Source organism: Capra hircus, chromosome 28 (genome assembly GCF_001704415.2).
Source record: "Capra hircus breed San Clemente chromosome 28, ASM170441v1, whole genome shotgun sequence".
NCBI classification, from domain to species: Eukaryota; Metazoa; Chordata; class Mammalia; order Artiodactyla; family Bovidae; genus Capra; species Capra hircus.
This window is the reverse complement of record NC_030835.1, coordinates 31200483-31221465: the sequence shown is the minus strand read 5'-3', so window position 1 is coordinate 31221465 and position 20983 is coordinate 31200483. Positions and strand designations below refer to the sequence as shown.

The 20983-nt window shown below is 40.4% G+C and overlaps 1 protein-coding gene across 4 annotated transcripts in view; it reads left to right on the top strand.

The window, feature by feature from the left end:
* The window catches only part of BICC1 (BicC family RNA binding protein 1), a 349743-nt gene extending 332104 nt beyond the window's left edge, over positions 1-17639 (top strand). For 3 of the 4 annotated variants that reach the window (XM_018042242.1, XM_018042241.1, XM_018042244.1), the window contains exons 19-21: positions 6590-6750; positions 9351-9450; positions 14997-17639. In XM_018042242.1, coding sequence (XP_017897731.1) covers positions 6590-6750; positions 9351-9450; positions 14997-15127 — 392 coding nt within the window. In that variant the 3' untranslated portion in view covers positions 15128-17639. Of the gene's footprint in view, positions 1-6589; positions 6751-9350; positions 9451-12247; positions 12327-14996 lie in introns of all 4 variants that reach the window. The other variant, XM_018042243.1, reaches the window with a different exon arrangement.

Sequence of the window (20983 nt, the reverse complement as noted above, 5' to 3'; positions counted from 1 at the left end):
ATTATCATTTAAACACGAACAACGTGTCATCGATGTAAGAAAGAATGTGAATGTCTTGTTGTTGCTGTTCAGTCCCTAGGTTGTGTCCAACTCTTTGCAACCCCATGGACTCCCGCACGCCAGGCTCCTCTGTCCTCCACTATCTTCCAGAGTTTGCTCAGACTCAAGTCCATTGAGTCAGTGATGCCTTCTAACCATCTCATCCTCTGCCGCCCTCCTCTCCTTTTGCCTTCAGTCTTTACCAGCATCAGGGTCTTTTCCAGTAACTTGGTTCTTTGTATCAGGTGGCCAAAGTATTGAAGCTTCAGCTTCAGCATCAGTCCTTCCAATGACTAATCAGGGTTGATTTCCTTTAGGATTGACTGGCTTGATCTTGTTGTCCAAGGGACACTCAGGTCTTCTCTAGAGTTTGAAAGCGTTAATTCTTTGGCATTCAACATTCTCTATGGTCCATTTGTACATGACTACTGGAAAAACCATAGCTTGGCCTGTATGGACCTTTGTTGGCAAAGTGATGTGTCTGCTTTTTAATGTGCTGCCTAGGTTTATCATAGCTTTCCTTCCAAAGAGCAAGCGTCTTTTAATTTCATGGCTGCCAGTCACTGTCTGAAGTTATTTTGAAGCCCAAGAAAATAAAACCTGTCACTGCTTCCATTTTTTTCTCGTTTATTTGCCATGAAGTGATGGGACTGGATGCCATGATCTTAGCTTTTTTAATGTTAAGTTTCAAGCTAGCATTTTCACTCTCCTCTTTCACTCTCATCAAGAGATTCTTTAGTTCCCCTTCACTTTCTGCTATTGGGGTGGTTTTATTATCTGCATATCTGAGGTTGTTGATATTTCTCCTGGCAACCTTGATTCCAGGTCGTGAGTCATCCAGCCTGGCATGATGTACTTTAAATATAAGTTAAATAAGCAGAGTGACAGTAGACAGCTTTGTCCTACTCCTTTCTCAGTTTTGAATCAGTCAGTTGTTCCATTATTGTTTCTTGACCCACATACAGGTTTCTCAGGAGACAGGTAAGGTGGTCTGGTATTCCTGTCTCTCTAAGAATTTTCCAGTTTATTATGATCCACACAGGTTAATGGATTTAGTGTAGTCAATGAAGCAGAAGTACATGTTTTTCTGGAACTCCTTTGCTTTCTCTGTGATCCAGTGAATGTTGGCATTTGATCTCTGGTTCCTGTGCCTTTTCTAAGTCCAGCTTGCACATCTGGAAGTGTTTAGTTCATATACTGCTGACGCCTAGCTTGAATGATTTTGAGCATTACCTTGCCTGCATGCAAAATGAGCACAATTGTACAGTAGTTTGAGCATTCCTTGGCATTGCCCTTATTTGGGATTAGAATGAAAACTGGCCTTTTCCAGTCTTGTGGCCACTGCTGAGTTTTCCAGTTTGCCGACATAACGAGTGCAGCGTGCTCACAGCATCATCTGGTCTAGGATTTTACATAGCTCAGTTAGACTTCTGCCGCTTCTGTTAGTTTTGTTTGAGTGATGCTTCCTATGGCCCACTTGATTTCATGCTCTACGATGTCTGGCTCTGGGTGAGTGACCACACCACAGTGGTTATCCCACTTTTTTGTATAGTTATCCCTTTTCTGTATAGTTCTTTTGTGCTTTCTTGTCACCTCTTCTTAATTTCTTCTGCTTCTATTAGGTCCTCATCATTTCTGTCCTTTATCATGCCCATCCATACATGAAATATTCCCATGATGTCTCCAATTTTCTCAAAGAGATCTCTAGACTTTCCCACTCTATTTTTTCCTCTACTTCTTTGCATTGTTCCTTTAAGAAGGCCTTCTTTTCTCTCCTTGCTATTCTCTGGAACTATGCATTCAGTTGGGTATATCTTAACCTTTATCCTTTGCCTTTTGCTTCTCTTCCTTCCTCAGCTATTTTTAAAGCCTACTCGGACAACCACTTTGCCTTCTTCCTTTTTTTTCCTTTGGGATGATTTTGGTCACTGCCTCCTATACGATGTTATGAACCTCCATCCATAGTTCTTTAGGCACTCAGTCTACCAGATGTAATCCCTTGAATCTATTTGGAACCTCCACTGTATAATCATAAGGGATTTGATTTAGGTCATACCTGAATGCCTTGGAGAAGGCAATGGCACCCCACTCCAGTACTCTAGCCTGGAAAATCCCATGGATGGAGGAGCCTGGTAGGCTGCAGTCCATGCGGTTGCTAAGAGTCAGAAACGACTGAGCAACTTCACTTTCACTTTTCACTTTCATGCATTGGAGAAGGAAATGGCAACCCACTCCAGTGTTCTTGCCTGGAGAATCCCAGGGACGGGGGAGCCTGGTGGGCTGCCATCTGTGGGGTCGCACAGAGTCGGACACGACTGAAGTGACTTAGCAGCATACCTGAATGCCTTAGTCATTTTCCCCACTTTCTTCAATTGAAGCCTGAATTTTGCAATAAGGAGCTCATGCTCTGAGCCACAGTCAGATCCAAGTCTTGTTTATGCTGACTGTATAGAGCTTCTCCATATCTGGCTGCAAAGAACATAGTCAGGCTGATGATGTCCATGTGATATCCGTCTGGTGATGTCCATGTGTAGAGTCATCTCTTGGGTTGTTGGAAATTGCTGTTTGCTATGACCAGTGCATTCTCTTGACAGAACTGTTAGGCCTTGCCCTGCTTCATTTTGTACACCAAGGCCAAACTTGCTGTTGTTCCGGGCATCTCTTGACTTCCTACTTTTGCATTCTAGTCCCCTGTGATGAAAAGGACATTTGTTTTTGCTGTTACTTCTGGAAGATCTTGTAGGTCTTCATAGAACTGGTCAACTTCAGCTTCTTGGCATCTGTGGTTGGGCATAGGCTTGGATTACTGTGATGCTGAATAGTGTGCCTTGGAAATGAACTGAGATCATTCTGTCATTTTTGAGATTGCACCCAAGTACTGTGTTTCCAACTCTTTTGTTGACTATGATGGCTACTCCCTTTCTTCTAAGGATTCTTGCCCAGAGTAGTAGATATAATGGTCATCTGAATTAAATTCACCCATTCCCATCCATTTTAGTTCCCTGCTTTCTAAGATGTCATTTTTGTACTAAGTCTTTAAAATATGGTGTGTTATTTCACATTTACAGAAAATTTTTAAATTTCCACTGGCAGATTCCAGGTGCTCAGTAGCTACAAGTTGCCAATGGCTAATATGCCAGCAAATTTGGAAAACTCAGCAGTGGTCATAGGACTGGAAAAGGTCAGTTTTCATTCCAATCCCAAAGAAAGGCAATGCCAAAGAATGCTCAAACTACCGCACAATTGCACTCATCTCACATGCTAGTAAAGTAATGCTCAAAATTCTCCAAGCCAGGCTTCAGCAATACGTGAACCGTGAACTCCCTGATGTTCAAGCTGGTTTTAGAAAAGGCAGAGGAACCAGAGATCAAATTGCCAGCATCCACTGGATCATGGAAAAAGCAAGAGAGTTCCAGAAAAACATCTATTTCTGCTTTATTGACTATGCCAAAGCCTTTGACTGTGTGGATCACAATAAAATGTGGAAAATTCTGAAAGAGATGGGAATACCAGACCACCTAACCTGCCTCTTGAGAAATCTGTATGCAGGTCAGGAAGCAACAGTTAGAACTGGACATGGAACAACAGACTGGTTCCAAATAGGAAAAGGAGTATGTCAAGGCTGTATATTGTCACCCTGCTTATATAACTTATATGCAGAGTACATTGTGAGAAACACTGGACTGGAAGAAACACAAGCTGGAATCAAGATTGCCGGGAGAAATATCAATAACCTCAGATATGCAGATGACACCACCCTTATGGCAGAAAGTGAAGAGGAGCTAAAAAGCCTCTTGATGAAAGTGAAAGAGGAGAGTGAAAAAGTTGGCTTAAAGCTCAACATTCAGAAAACGAAGATCATGGCATCTGGTCCCATCACTGCATGGGAAATAGATGGGGAAACAGTAGAAACAGTGTCAGACTTATTTTTTTGGGCTCCAGAATCACTGCAGATGGTGACTGCAGCCATGGAATTAAAAGATGCTTACTCCTTGGAAGAAAAGTTATGACCAACCTAGATAGTATATTCAAAAGCAGAGACATTACTTTGCCGACTAAGGTCCGTCTAGTCAAGGCTATGGTTTTTCCAGTGGTCATGTATGGATGTGAGAGTTGGACTGTGAAGAAGGCTGAGCGCCAAAGAATTGATGCTTTTGAACTGTGGTGTTGGAGAAGACTCTTGAGAATCCCTTGGACTGCAAGGAGATCCAGCCAGTCCATTCTGAAGGAGATCAACCTTGGGATTTCTTTGGAAGGAATGATGCTAAAGTTGGAACTCCAGTACTTTGGCCACCTCATGTGAAGAGTTGACTCATTGGAAAAGACTGATGCTGGGAGGGATTGGGGGCAGGAGGAGAACGGGACGACAGAGGATGAGATGGCTGGATGGCATCACGGACTCGATGGACGTGAGTCTGAGTGAACTCCGGGAGTTGGTGATGGACAGGGAGGCCTGGCGTGCTGCGATCATGGGGTCGCAAAGAGTTGGACATGACTGAGCGACTGAACTGAACTGTACTGATCAAAAAAGTCTTAGGTAATTTTCTTGACACCCTTTTCAGAGTCACCAATATATAGGTTTTCTCTGGGAATCCCTGTTATACCAGTTGTTCCACTGTAATTCTTGTGTTTAAAAATTTTTATTGGAGTTCAGTTGCTTTACAGTCTTGTGTTAGTTTCTACTGTAGAGCACAGTGAATCAGTGATACGTATACGTATGTTTCCTCTTCCGGGGAGTTCTCTCTAATTTAGGTCACCGCAGACCACTGAGCAGAGTTTGCTGAGCTATACCGTGGACTCTCATTATCTGTTTTATACGCAGTGTCCATAGTGGATGTATGTCAGTCCCAGTCTCCCAGTTCATCCCATCACCCTCCACTCCTTCCTCCGTGTCCGTACATTTCTTCTCTACATCTGTGTCTCCATCTCTGTTTTGCAAATAAGATCATCTGTGCCATTGTTTTAGTTTCCACATATATGCAGTAGTATATATGATATTTGTTCTTCTGACTTACTTCACTCAATATGATAGTGTCTAGGTCCATCAATATCTTTATATATGATCCAATTTTGTTCCTTTTCATGGCTGAGTAATATTCCATTGCATCATGTACCAGATTTTCTTTATCCATTCCTCTGTTGATGGACATTTAGGTTGCTTTTTTTCTCCTTAAAGAAAGTAAATTTAGCATTTGGACAGCAAGTGGCATGGTCAGCCAGCCTGCTTCCATTTTGTCACGTCCAGTGGTCACTCGAGTGCGGTCATCGTACTCTGCTTTGTGTCACCTTTGAACCAGAACCTCGCTGGTCATCACTCCTCAATCTTTTCGGTGATTCTGGGGTCTTACCTTCAACTGGTGCAGTGTTCCAGGGCTCAGGGCCTCTTCACTTTGGTCCTAGCTCCTTTCCCCTACACATTCTTCCCCAAAGAGATAAAACATCTGTTTTCAAAAGAAAGAGAAACCTTATGAAGAGATTCCTTCCCCTTGAGACCCATCTAGGACTTCTGAACCAGGAGATGAAAACAACCAGAGAAAGTGATCAGTGGCCATACAGAACAGCGTTCTTAGATTTGGTGAATGCACTGATCCTAGAGAGACTAGATGGATCTTATTAGCTCGGTGAGTGTCCTCTGCCCTCATCTCTCTGGGAATCCCTGCCAAAGTGGCGTCTTTGGTAGAATTCCCAAAGGGAGGAGAGTTCATTGTCAATTAGGGTGTTGATTCCTACGGGAATTGAGCACAGCTCTGCTAGATTCTCCAAAGCTGCTCTTGAACGGTGTGTGGTTATCTGGTCAAGTACTTGGTACGGCTCACTAGTCTGTCACCCAGCTGTGCATGCCACTGGGGCTGAGAACCACAGACAATATGGAGAAATCTTTACCCACCAGATCAGGAGGAGAATCCAGGCAAAGCTGGACATGGCTATCTTAGAATTTCCCCTAAGAGATGGATATGTTTCTATTGTAAGTTAAACGCCGGAACTCCAGCATCATTCTTTTCATTTCACATGTTCCTCTTCATTTTGGAGCACTATTTCATAAACTCACTGCCCAGTTATGCTGGAGGGAAGTGGATTTATATGTGGTAATATCACATAATCTCTTTGACCACAGGAAAGCACAAGTGTGGATACAGAGGCCCAGCCTGCATGCAAGAGGAGCCTGTAACTTTCCTTACCTTTATTGTGTCCTAGGGATCTTCCTTCCGATTCCTCATTTAATTCACATCAAATCAATTATAAAGAGCAAATGTTTCTGAATGCGGAGGGAGAATATGATTAATGATTATTAACTACAGAGACATTGTTGCTGAATTGCTGTCTCCCAAGTGTACCATTTTAAATGGCAAGAGCCTCCCTGAAAGCAATAACCAGCATTTCCTTAATGAAAAGCCAATGTTTCAGTAAAGGATTTGCTGTGTTTCTGTAGCAACTGCTCTATTCAGCCCAAAACAATGAATCTGAACTATTTGAGTGATTAAAACTTTTAATTAAACCATGTCCTCTCTGGGCATTTCCACTTCAAGCCTGCCTCTCCTCTGCCTTTCAGCGGAGCACTATCTCAGCAGTAGCAATTACATGGACTGCATTTCCTCGCTGACGGGAAGCAATGGCTGTAACCTGAACAGCTCTTTCAAAGGCTCTGACCTCCCTGAGCTCTTCAGCAAACTGGGCCTGGGCAAATACACCGACGTCTTCCAGCAACAAGAGGTCAGTCAGTATTTATTTTCCCAGGTGTCTTTGCCTTGGTTGTATATATGATGACTTCTGGAAGGAAATCACTCATTGACCTATCACAGTGCTTCCACTGAGCATTTATTCAAGTCTCATAGCTTGTTTTTGCCAGGAAAATGGTCATTTCTTATTTATTTAGTGCAACAGTAAACACAGGATAGCAGAAATACAGGAAATCGTGCTCGCAAAAACACACGTAGCCACCCTTCACCAGTTTTAGCTAAAAGATCTAATGAGTGTTGTGATTCACATTCACTTTTGATTCATACTTTCCTGAAGGTTGGCAGCAACTCTGTATTGAAGAAGATTTTATTCTTTCATCGTTGTTATCTTTATTTGTGGCACTTAAAAGTTAACAGCATCATAGTTACTTTTTGACACCATCCTAATTATATTACTGAAGATTGTTCTCATAGAATATAATGTGTTTTTTATACATGTTAACTTATTAATTTACTGTTTGGGTTTTGTCTGAACTGAGATGGAACTAAGATGTCGTCTGAAACATCCCTACCATGGATTTTGGTCAAACTGATCAGCCATGGCCGTGATGCACTGGCGTAAGGAGAAGACCCCCTACGCATGGTTCTTTCTAATCATGTTGTCATATTATCAAGGCACCAGAAACTATTCAGAGAATAGTTCTCTAAATTTATCTATTTTCCAAATCCTGATATTGTCCAAGTTTCATGCTAGTTGGCTTTACTTCATGAGAAGAGTACATGCCAGTAATTCCCTGGCATGCATTAGTCAATAAAGAATCTATGATTTTTATTAGGTACTTTATAGCATAAATTTAATGTATTGTCCATAATTTAAGTTTAATTGCTGAACTTTTTTGTTCTTTTCACACCCCCAAAAATGTTATCATGTGTATTTTGGACTTTAGGACAACTATTTTGTTTCCTTTTTTCTAAAGTAGTATTCATTTAACCAAAGATTTTCTAAGTTGAATAACACGTTCATCATCTGTGCACTAAAGAACTACATTTATTTACTTAGTCTTGCTGGTTAGATGCAGGTGGCTAATTGAGAAGCTCATAGCTGAGGAGTTTCAACTTGTTCATGCATATAAGGTTTTAGAAATAAGTAACGATGTTATTCAGTGATATCCTGGGTATGTTTTTAATCTGTATTTCCTATTTGAAGATGCACAGAAATTAATTTAATATGGGTGCTTGTTATCTAGTTACTTCAAAAAGGAAGAAAACATGAAAATATAAAGTCATACTGGCAAACCGCAACCTGCAGACCTGCTGCCTAATTTTGTAAATAAAATTTTGTTAGAACACAGCCATACCAACTCAGTTACCTCATATTGCCCATGATTGCTTTTGAGCTAAATCAGCGGAGTTTGAGTACTTGCAACAGAGACAATATTGGCCCGGTGAGCCTAAACTAGTTATTCTCTGGCCCTTTAAAAAGAGTTTGAGGATCCCTGTAATAGTCTCCACTGGATAGAATTGCTGGGAAAAACAAAAACAAAAACAAAACGTATCTCCAGACCTGTTACAAATGATAAGTGAAAGGGATTTTCAAGATCTGGATGTAACCTTCAAAATCAAAACAAAATTTCAAATTAATTGCTATATAATTTGAATAAAAAGTGTATTTTACTATTTTCAGCTGTGTTGAAATTTGGTACTGTTCTCTTCATATAGGATATTTTCTTATATACAGATAAGACTTGGAACAGGAATCCCCATTAAGTAACTGTGTGAGATTTAATATATTGTAAGCAGGATGAAGATTAGCAACTTTCACAGATGATATGTCTGAATACATTATTGCTAACCATAGCTGCCGACTATTTTACCCCTTTGGTGAGCACACTGCATTATGTCTAGGATCATGTTTAATGCCCTGAACAACCCTGTGAGGTATCATCAACCCTGAGTGTCCACAACTAGTAATTACAGAATCAGAACTTGAACCCAGGCCTCTCTGGCTTCAGAGCCCATTGCCTTTCTTTCCCTCCAGTGGTTTTCAAGGCAGGATGGGATTATTGGGGTGGTTCCCTCCACACATTTTTGCTGATGCCAGGAAGTATAATTATACTGTCTCTTGGAATACTTCATATATGCCACTCTCAGAGATGGTCAGCTGGACTGAGCTGAGGGAATCATGGGTCTGAGTTACACTGTGAATTCTGCTCTCATTTTTATGTAGAGCACAATTAGAGATATGCTATATGGTATTATTCAGTCCCTTTTAATGGAGATATGCTTACCTGAGTCAGAATCTAAAACTAATAAGTATTTTCTCTCTTCTGGACGAGTATATATTCTTTATCAGGTTACGGAAAACTGTGCCATTTCTTTTTCCCTTTTTGCTTTCGCTTCCAGGATGCTAAGACCTAAGTTTGTTGCAGTAAGACTAAGTATACAAAGTCTTCTGCTAGAATCATCAGTTTCATTTGACCACCTTTGTGACTTAACTGTTGTCCCTTAGGTGTTTGTAACAGCACCATTGTTCTTTGGAAGCAGGCAGAGCATAGTAAGTATAGCAGTTAGTTGAACTTATACTGAGGAAGAACTATTACTATATTGACCATCGATTTACTTGTTCACCCACAGATCGATCTTCAGACATTCCTTACTCTCACAGATCAGGACCTGAAGGAGCTGGGAATTACGACTTTTGGTGCCAGAAGGAAAATGCTGCTTGCCATCTCAGGTGAATATAACTGTTCTTTATATCTTAGAACCTGAAGACTCTCTGCCATGGTCTCCGCCAGTGGGGCTGGTTCTGCTTCCTACCTGGCAGCTTTGTGGTTGTGGTTTCAGAGTGTTTTTCCACTAACAATGTAACAAATGCTGAGGATACCCCCACTCCTTCACCAAGGCACTGCCTGAAAACCTGCCTTGACAAGTGTCATCCGTGAAAACAGATCTCGTCTGAGAGATCTAACCAGAATTTCCCTTTGCAGAACATGGAGGTGGAGGAGCAGTTTGAATCTCTGTGTTGCAGTTGTGTTAAGCGCTAATCATTGGCTTCATGAGTAATTATTCTGGATTGGCTGTCATGCTTTAAATATACGTGTCCTTGTAGAGCAGCTGAGATCACTGCAGCAGAGAAAAAGAGAATGTTCTTTGGTACAGCTGGAACCTGGCAGTATTTCTTGTCTTAATGCTTTTTAACTTTCCCCAAAGTTTTAATAGAATTTGCAAGTCACAGAAGAGGGTAGTATCCTGAAAGTAGTCTCAGAATGAAGGAAAATCTGAAGGTCTGTCTCCCAGACCACTGCCTTTGTTCATCTTTTGCGTGTTCTGTATATTAAGAAGATGCTGTGTGTGTTTACTAGGTACCTCCCATGTGAAAGGAATGGCCAAGAGTCATCTGAGTGTAAGCCAAGAGTCATAACAGTGTACCTCAAAAAGGTGTTTAGGGAAATATGAGGAAGAAATTTGGGAGGCAACAAAATAAGGTTATGGAAGATTTTCTGATTAAGTTCATGAATGCCAATTTTACATGTGTGCCAGTCTCTCAAAAAGAGACAGCAAGGGCAGAAGCCAAATGTTAGGTGTGATGAGAAAATTATGTTGCTTTTTCAAAACATCAAATTTGCAGGCTATGCCTTTGAGGCCAGCAGTGGCATCCAACTGGTGAAAGTTCTTTATAAACAACATTTGCTAATCAAATCATCAAATGAAATTAAAAGCCTCAGTGCTTTGCCATTTTATTTTAGCAGCAGATTGCTTTTCCATTGGATTATAGAAGCAGATCAACCCCACCGAACTCCCCACAGGAAATCTTATATACAGACCTAATATCCGAAGCAGATATAAGCAGAGTAGTCTTGAAATGGGGTAGAAACTGAGCTACTGAGCAGCCTGATAGGCCTCTCCATGGATAGAGCTCTGTACATAACCGTTTGAGAAGTCTCCTTGCCCGCTGTGTACCGAAGCAGCTGCACTGATGGAGCTCCATAGGGCGGCCACTGTTTTTCTTGTTCATTCGTAAAATTAGCTTGGTTATAGTGGAAGGAACACTGTTCACATAAGGAGGTCCGAGATTTGCCTCTCCAAGTCATGCACCCTTGGGTGAATTTCCAGATCTCTTTTGATTTTGGTTTCTTCATGAAGATAGACTAGAGTATATGATTATGTCAGGTCACCTTCCACTTCTAAGATCTGTCCTTCCATATGGTATATCATCAGACACAGTGAAGACAACCCACAATTTTAACAATATGTATCATTAGTAGGGTACTCCCCCTTGTTTTTTAACTATCTGTGGCAGTAGAATAGCTTTCAACTTGTTTAACTGAAAGCTAAGTTTCAGAAGGCTACTTCTGAACCCAAATTAACTTCATATATTTTTTATATTTCTTATATTAATTTGAAAATGAAATTAATATGCTACTTGGAACTTTATTAACTCAATCACCATATCTATACTGTGGGGCCGCATGTCTAAATGTGGGGCCGCACATTTATACCATAGAAGTGTATGTTTCAGAACTCTATACTTTTTCACTAGAGGTCTGTGGAATGTCTGTGACTGTATAATGAAAATTAAGTTGTTTCTTTGTGCAGCAACCCAATTCCAAACTGTAAAGCTTCCAGCAACAAGCAGATGTCTCTAAAAGTTTTCATAGATTCCAGATAGATCATCAGTACTTTTACTCTGGAATACATTGGTGATGATTCTAGGTCGGTTTTGGTGCAGGGGGTGGGGGGATTAGGGTGCAAAACATGAGGGGTTTTCAGTTCTCATTTAAGAAAAATATTTTCTCTAGTCATCATCTTCAGTGTGGTTCTGTTGAGGTTATATCCTGCTTCTACAGACTGCCTCTCTCAGTGGGGTTCACAGGTCCTCTTGCTTTTAAAGGGAATTAGAAACTTTGAATAAGATGCCTTATGAATGCTCTGTACAGCAGGAAGTGTTTGATTATTTTAAGGGTGATTTTGGTGAGTGCATTTGTTTGAACCTGGTAAATCATTTTCTCTGCAAGGAGTAAGTTTTTGAGAAACCCTTCATTGAAAAGCTTCTTTTTCCGATTCAGTTCCTCTGATAACAAAGGCATTCATTTAAAGTCTCAGGACACTTCACTTCTAGATAGACGCAGGGTAGCAGGGCGGCCTTAACATTTGTCGTGTGGTTACATAGGTTGGCTAGATAGAGAGTTTGCTCAAATTATTTTTTAAAATTTTTGTAGATTTTTAACTTATAATTGAGTTGTTCTTTCAGTATCAGGTTTTGGTTAGCTTTTAATCTTGGGCCAGAAGACACATATTTTAATATTACAGGAGGAGATGAGATTTCTCTCCTCTAGAGATGGATCAGAGAAAACAATTTTTTTTCCCCCCAATGCATGATTTTTGGAAAATTCATGGATTTCTCTCCGAGTATGGTAGTGATTGATTAACTAAACGTACAGGGACTAAATGACGGGAAGTCTAGCATCCTATTGACAGGCTTTCCACCACAGCCTCAGGTAGATCTAACATTTCCCGACCTATTCTTTTAGTTTGTGACTCTGTTCAGATCCGCAACAAGATCCTGAGAGCTGCCAGGATTGTGTGAACCTTGGAATTTCAAAGAAAAAGGTTGGTATTTTCTCAAACTATCCCTTAGGCTTACTGAAAAAAATCAGAAGAGGGAGCTTGCTTTTTAATTTAAAAAACAAAAAACTAAAGTCTCTTCAGTAGGGCTTTGATCCTTGATAATCTCTCTGAAAAGATTTCTTTCTCTGCTTCACACTTGGAATATCTCTATGTATGTACTCTTAGAAATTACATCTTTAGGGAATGGCTGAAATTCTTCATGATCATTTATTCTCTCAAAAATCTAGTTGATGTGACTTTTCAGAATGAAGTTTTCAATGTCTGTTAAATTTTTTTTGTCTTCGATGGCCCAGTTATTCTCCATGCGCATCTGAAAACAGTGTTTGATCTAACTCCTTTCTTTTCCTTCTCTGTAGTGGGGGAATGAATGTCCTCCTGACACGGGTTCTTGCCCCCAAAGGAAATGGAGGCCAAAGAAAGTCTCCTATCTGAAGGTGATAAAACTTTTCCAGGCTGTGTTTAAGGGGAATCATTTATTGTTAACTCTCCTTAAGTTTGCCTTTAAATATATTCAATTCTGTCTTGAATTGTGAATTTTATATATTGTTTTTAAAACGAGATACATGTAATAGGAATGTTATTGCTACTGTGTTTCTGTTTCTGTAGGAACTTGAGGCACTAGCCATCTGTATGCACGCCTGCATGTGTCTGTTGCTTGTAACATTTTCCTTGCTTCTTTATTTCCTAAGCTTTTTCTATTTAAAAAGTAATTTTGGTATAGACATAAATTGTGAAGGAAAGCTCTGTTCTCTGGCATACTGGAACTACCAGTTTCTCAGCTTTGTACTCCTGATACCTCAGGAGTCTTCCTGATACCTCAGAGACCTCCCTGGTCTCTGCCCAGTGGATGGATCACAGCAGCTTGCGGCAGAGTCCTTTGCATCAGGCAGGCAGGGTTTCAGCTTTGTCACCAACAGCCACGTGGGCAAGTTACTTCGTCTGTTTGTAAAACGCAACTTTCTTACCTGTAAAACTGAGGATAGTAATACTATCTGCCCCTTAAGGAGGAGTTAAATAGCCCACAACGAATGTAGGCTGTAATAAACTACTGTTGTTTCTCTTCTCCCCTGAGACCTAAATGTGCACACGAATGGCGTGTCTCCGCTCTTGCATCACCCCTGTGAGACAGTCAGTTACATTTTGGAAAGCAGTGGCGTGAAATGTTAAGGGTTCTGGTCCCTCTTTAAGAACTTGGGACACAAGAGTGTGTCTGGCCATATGGCTGTCCCTGGCCACCTCTGACCCCCTGCCACCTGCTTGAGTCTGTTCTCGTCCCCAGCATTCCTGTAGCAAGCTGTAGCTTTCTGTCACCTCAGAATTTAGAATGGGGTTGTGTGCGTGAATATGGTTGAAGAAGTACTGTGTACTATGCAGATTATTGAAGGTAGTGACTCACGTGCTTCGCCACCCTCCTAAAGACAACAGCTTTAAGCATATGAACTATTTAATCTGTATATTTGAGATAGAATAAATCTGAAGATACATTTGACCCTTGAATCACATGAGAGTTAATCCTCATGTGACTTATAGTCACCTTTGTGTCCAGTTTCTTTGCAGCTTCCACCCACCCTGCAACACTGTAGTATTTGGTGTTGAAAAATATCCATCTATAAGTAGACCCACTCTCTTCAAATCTGCGGTATTCAAAGGTCAGCTGTATTTGCATTTGGTGGCTATCAGAAACACTGCTTTCTAGTCTGATAATTGTTTACTGGTATGTATTCATTAGTAATAATTACGTCAGTTGACTTGAGGGTTTGCGAACGTGTGTGTGGAGGGGAGCACAGGGCATTGTATAGTCATATACAAGGTAGGCTGCTTCAATTTTTCACTATTCTGATTAATAATTTTAAGTTGGCAAAAGACAAACTAAACAGCACTCTGGTTCAAAACTAAATTATTTAAAACTTAATTCCAGGATCTTATTAGTTTTTCCCTGAAAAATCTGGATTCACGTATTGGTTGTTTTCAATTGTATTGATTTCCTTAACTGTTGCTGTTTTTACTAAGTTGATTTTTTTATTCAAGGAAACCTCTCACTGATATATTTCTTCATATAACTCTTTCTGACTCGAGTGTAGGCACCGTGAGTCAGTGGAGCCACCGGGCTGTGGCTTAACACGTCAGTGTGCTTTTTCAGTATTCTCATGTTTAGGTACGAGGTCCTCTTTTCATGCCTGACTTAAATAATTGAATGATCACTTTGTTTGACATGGATGAGTCTAATGAGCTGTAATAATGTTCTATGTCACTGGTAATACATCCTGTCATATACCTTTCGCCAACTTGGATGGTTCCCCTCCCTTTGCCTCTGAAAGGACATTTAGGGTAGGTCAAACTATTTTGTATATTTGGGCTTGAAAAGGTTCTGAGAATGACATATTCCTCAGAGAGTTTATAAACTGCAGTAAAATGATTTGCTGTCCTTGGTTCTCTCAGCTACACATGCTACCTTTCATATCAGACTTTTGATTTTGAGCATTTCAAAAATGTCTTGATGGTCAACTTAAAGGTTTTCCTTTTGCTACCTACCGGACACCCCCCGCGCCCCCAAACCTACTGCAACACCATTTTTTGAGCTCTTCTGCCACGTCCTGAAGATTATAGAACTTCCCCCTTGCGTTCCTAATAAGTCTCTGTTTCTCTCTCCAGAACTAAATAAAAACCGAAGAAAGCTCTTTGAACCGCCGAATACACGCACCTCTTTCCTGGAAGGCGGAGCAAGTGGGAGGCTACCCCGTCAGTATCACTCGGACATTGCTAGCGTCAGTGGCCGCTGGTAGCGGTACCCTCCAGGCATATGCCCTCCAGCTGTCAAGCTGGATGCAGAAGATCTGTGAACGGCCTTCACTGCACACCGTCCTCAGCATTCTGGGTGTCTGGTATCAGGACCAAAGCATCTTATTCATGCCTGAACTTTGTGCCAAGAAGGAAGAAAAAAGAGAAGATGTTCTTATGTCATCGTACCAAATGCCACATACAGATTACTTTTTTTTTCCTAATGGCAACTGGACAGAATTTGCAATATGGGGGTAGGGCTTTATATCCTCTTTTTTATTTACCTATATAACATATGCACTGATTTTTTACTTAACATGAAGGATGAGTTGACATCTGGGATGCCAGAAAACACAGAAGTTATTTTGTTTGCTTGTTTTAGTATTTGGGGATTTTTTTTTTTTTTTTAATAATCAAAGTGGAATTTTCTGGTACTGCTTTAAAATAATTATTGAGGTCTTTCAGCACTTTACACTTTCTAATTTCTTGTCCTGTGGAAATTATCTCTCTCTCATTTTTATCTCACCTGATGTATTGGTACAAATCAGATTTAGTCACATTTTTCTGACTGCGTTAAACTTTTATTTGAAATAGTACTGGTTTAATAGTTTTTGTGCAGAGTATTCTGTGACTTTGGGAAACCTAAGTGACTCCACTTGGTTATGGACCAGTTCTGTTCATTTATGTCAACATCCTAGAAATACTTTATAATGAACCAAGTTCACTGGAACAGGTGCGAGCAAAGAAAGACCAAATGGACTTTGCAATATTAACCCTTTGCAGTCATCATATTTAGCTGCTGCCTTTATTGCTAAAGTGATTTTAATGGTTGTCTGAAGGCAAAGGGCTATTTTTAGTATACTGCCACTAAAGGACACTTATTTATATCAAACTTTTATTTTTAGATATTATAAGCATACAGTACATAACTGATTAAATTGATATCTACTAGAGATTTATGGTAGAGAATGGACGGCATTCAATAACTGGAGCCCTAGATTGTCACTTTATTTAAAAAAGACAAATAATCATCTGACAAGACAGCACTGTTGCCATGAGGAGGAAAAACACATTACTGTCCTTATGTACACATTAGCTGTGCTCCATATGGTCACAGGACTTTCCTAAAACCATATCAGTCTGCTTGAAGTAGACTTGGGTTTCTTGAGACTGGAAAGGTTTTATTTAAGTCTCTATCTAGGGTGACAGTTTATAAAGATAGCAGAGTTCTGAAGGAGGAAAAATAAGACTATTCTGTAAGCGGCTAAACTCATTGTAACAATCTTGATACTGTGAAAGTCCCAGAAATCAGGCAACGTTGTTTTCTAGGTCTTTTCAGACATCTTTTTGTGGATTTATGAAGGGTTTTCAATCCATGAAGACAATCACTAAGTGCCTCTCTTTCTTCAAAGCAATATTATTTCCAAGTGTATGAATTTGTTGGAAAACCTCCCCATTAGGAAATGTGGTGACTTACCTGTACTGTAATGACTTATTTATGTTCAGTATTCAAGACTTGCTTCTGCGTGGACATAAACCACTGTCGAGTGCCCTCCACAGAAGGCATTAGAGTCGTACAAACAACTGGGGGCTTTCGTACAAATGTGGGGTAAGAAATACTTGGCTAATCATTAAAGTAAGAACAGAAACCAAGAGAGAAATATTGCACACAGCAAAATTTTCACTTAAAAAGTACTGGTTACCTTGAAGGCATAGGTAATGGGCCTGTCATAAAGTTATCAATTGTAATAGCACTAAGGGGATATGTCCATTCCTAAAAGGAACTGTATCTGCTTATGGATGTAGAACTAAATTGTTCCCTTTGCAAACAGGACGGAACTATGCTGCACACGGGGAACATGGATGCAGGTCAGCACATAGAGCTCCCTGACATATACGGCTGTATGCACACGTCATGCCACACATTCAGCAGAGAGTAAGAACTCCAAATTTGTTTCCTGTGCAAAAATACAGCGCTTTAAATTTTACCATTTCTTTAGTGAGATCTTGGTCCCCGCAAAATAGTCATTTGGAGTCTTTTCCCAACTTGCCACCGTGCATTTGCAATAGGAGGAAGATGGAATGAATTTGCAGTATAGAGTGGATATAGGTTTTATGAACAGTGCTTTGATATTATGCCAAAGGGAAAACTCTCCCAATTAAACTCAAATAGAGTGGCTAAAAAAAATAAAAACACTGGAAATTACTTTTCTCACTTTCTCGATGCAATGAAGGGAATATGACACTACAGTATACGGTGTTGTCAGTGTTATATGATGCACAAAATATTTGGATTATTTGAATAAATGTTTTTAATCAATCTGTGCCTTAATAGTGACCGGTTATCTGTAAATATAGAACAGATACAGATTGTATTTTTGTGTGGGTTTTTGTCCTTTTAGTGATTTTTTTAAAAATGAGAGATGGAATTAAACATTGAAAATGGGAATTTTTCTAAACTAATCAGTTGTTATATGAAAAATAAATTTATATAACCCCTTTGTATTGCCGTTGCTACATGAAATGTGTCTTTGTTTTCTAACTTTTCTATTCTGAGCAGAATTGAAAGACATTTCTGCAAGTAGAATTAAATATCCACTGTCCATGCTCTTGTTTTGCATTGACAGTCCTCATTTTCAGCAAAAAACTAAGGCACTTTATTTTAGCCAGAGAATCCAGCACCAGTAATCAATCATTGTTTCTGTGGCCACCAATAGGTACATATAGAAAGAGTAAGATGATGAAACAGGTTTTATTCTTATTCATTCTTCTTTTTTAAAAATACAGACTCAAGTGTATGATCGCTTTGACAACCTCATCCATCAGCAAAGGTGCTCCTTACTAAAGTGATACTGGGCTTCCTGACCCAGGTTCCCATTTCAGAGACTGACTATGCCAGCAGACTGAATGGTTATTGTGCCCTGCTCTGAGATTGTGTCTGAACTTACTCTCAAACAGAATGGATACTGGACTGTTAATTCTGAGATTTGTCTAAATCTCAAAGAAACCCTAGCCCGCCACCCATTATACTCCCAGAATTATCCCCAATTACCTGTGCTGGTGTTTCTTAAAAATTGTTTCTAGCACAATAGTTCTTTTGATAACTGAAATATTACTGTGAACCCAATATTCTAGTATTCCTTCATTATACAAATACTTAAATAAGGGCTAAGTACCAGGCCCTGTTCTAGGAACACCAGTAAATGAAACATAAACCCTTATCCTCACTAAACTTATATTTGAAATGAAGAAAGATGGAACTGTTGAAGAGGGATTGAAGGATGAAACACCTACCCTTCAACACAGGCCTCCATGCATTTACAGCTTTCCAAGGGAACTTGAGTGCTGTCTAGAAATCATGCTTTTTTACAAAATGAAAGTACCCATCTCACAGAAACAGGCTTGTGCCTTCAATGCACGATATTATTCACAGCCTCCTTTCCTTTATGTTTCATAGGTTTAATCACATTCTTGAAAGGAGTGTGTGATCAAAAGTGATGGTATAGCTTTATATGATGATGCATCACTTCTTAGATTTGACTCCAGGTGACTCTGCCATATTTAGAAATCAGATTTACCTTGAAAGAACATGAGGTTTCTACCCCTGAGGATACTCTGAGAATGCAGTCATAGAGAATGGTATCACCAAGATGTGACAGTTCATTCCTCCTTCACTTCCCCTAACTAAAAGGAAACCTAAAAACTATTCATGGATAAGATACCAGTAAGAGGGGCTTGCAACAATCAGCCCTTAGATCTTGGCAGTCTGAGTTCCTATCTGCCGTGCCCAAGTAGTAGTCCCAAGCAGCGGCTTTGCTCATCTGCAGAACCAAGAAGGTAGCACAGTCTGACCAGGGAACTCAGAGGGGTGCAGGTTTGGCTGATTCAGGTCCTCAAAGGAGGAGTTCTTCAGGCTCTGGAGCCTGGTCTGCCCCACCCTCGGTAGATTGTGACTGCCCACCCCATCTGCAGGGAGGGCTGGCAGAACACCTGGAGGTGGCTGACTAACCCGGTAGTACTCAGCCTGAGAGGGAGAAGGGCAGAGCTGACCTCAAGAGCAAAGCAAGCAATCCTGTTTGACCAGGGAGCCTGGGACAATTGGATTGGCTTGAGTCAATACCACAAATAGAGAGACTTACTGTCTTGGAGATGCTCCTCCCACTGCATTGAGGAAGGGAAATAAATTCACAGCTCCTTCGGGCTTTCTGATCAGGGAACCTAACCAGAGCACAAGGCATAGCCCCTCCAATAGTCCTGCTTACAGTGTTGCTTAAAACCCAGGAGCCACAACCTACGGCTTTTCCCATCTGCAGAGCAAAACTGGTGGCCTCACCTGACCAAGATAATCAGTGTACACTTTTGCCAGATTTTGGTCCCCAAACCCATTGCCTGCATCCTGTCCAGCAATCCTGCAAGGCAAGCTACTTCATAGCCCCACCTACTGTCGAGTAAAGAGCTCAATCATGACCATTTAACAAGTATCACCTGCAGAACCAAGAAGGTAGTGCAGTCTGACCAGGGAACTCAAAGGGGTGCAGGTCTCCCTGATTCAGGTCTCAGAGGAGGCATTCCAGGCAAATGTGGAGCACATCCTATCATATCCCTTGTGCAGGGAACCAAGCAGCAGTCATCCAACTATTCTCAGCTAGTGGCACAGGCCTCACTCCCACCTTAAGAGCCCAAACAGTTGCCTTGCCCCAAATAGATCCTTAGCAGCTCTCCACCTGCCCAAAGGCCTTACCAATAAACATGCCCAGAAATCCAACTGAACTGACTAATGAAAACTTACCTCTGCCAAGGTGAACCAGCAAAGTATGGAAAAGGAGACCACTTATGCAAATAAACCAGTGTAAGGAATCAAGGATCATAAAACATTACGTAAATATATGACACCATGCAAGGAAATTAATAAATGAAAAGCTGTTAAACGTCAGGCAAAGAATTGAGAATAATTGTTTTAAAAAAGTTTAGTGAACTATAAGAATACACAGGCAACTCAATGAAATTAGGAAAGTAATCTAAGGATGGTCACAATAAAACGGTAAAAACTGAACAGAAGTAGAAGAAATTAAGAATAGGTGGCAAGAATACACAGAAGAACTACACAAAAAAGGTCTTAATGACCCAGATAACCATGATGGTGTGGTCACTTACCTAGAGCTAGACATCCTGGAGTGTGAAGTCAAGTGGGCCTTAGGAAGCATTACTATGAATAAATCTCATGGAGGTGATGGAATTCCGTCTGAGGTATTACAAATTCTAAAAGATGATGCTGTTAAAGTGCAGCACTCAAAATGTCAGCAAATTTGGAAAACTCAGCAATGGCCACAGGACTAGAAAATGTCAGTTTTCATTCCAACCCCAAAAAAGGGCAGTACCAAAGAACGTTCAAACTACTGGACAATTGCGCTCATTCCACATGCTAATAAGGTTGTGATCAGAAACCTTCAAGCTTGCTTTCAGCAGTATGTGAACTGAGAACTTCCAGATGTATAAAATTGGATTTAGAAAAGGCAGAGGAACAAGAGATCAAATTGCCAACATTCACTGGATCGTAGAGAAAGCAAAGGGGTTCCAGAAAAACATCTGCTTCACTGACTATGCTAAAGCCTTTCATTGTGTGGATCACAACAAACGGGAAATTTCTTAAAGAGATGGGGATACCAGATCACTTTACCTATATGCAGAGTGCATCATGCAAAATGCTAGCCTGGGTGACTCATAAGCTGGAATAAAGATTGCTGGCAGAAATAACAAACTCAGATATGCAGATAATTTCACATTAATCACAGAAAGTGATGAGGAACTAAAGAGCCTCTTGATGAGGGTAAAAAGAGTGAAAAAGTTGGCTTAAAACTTAA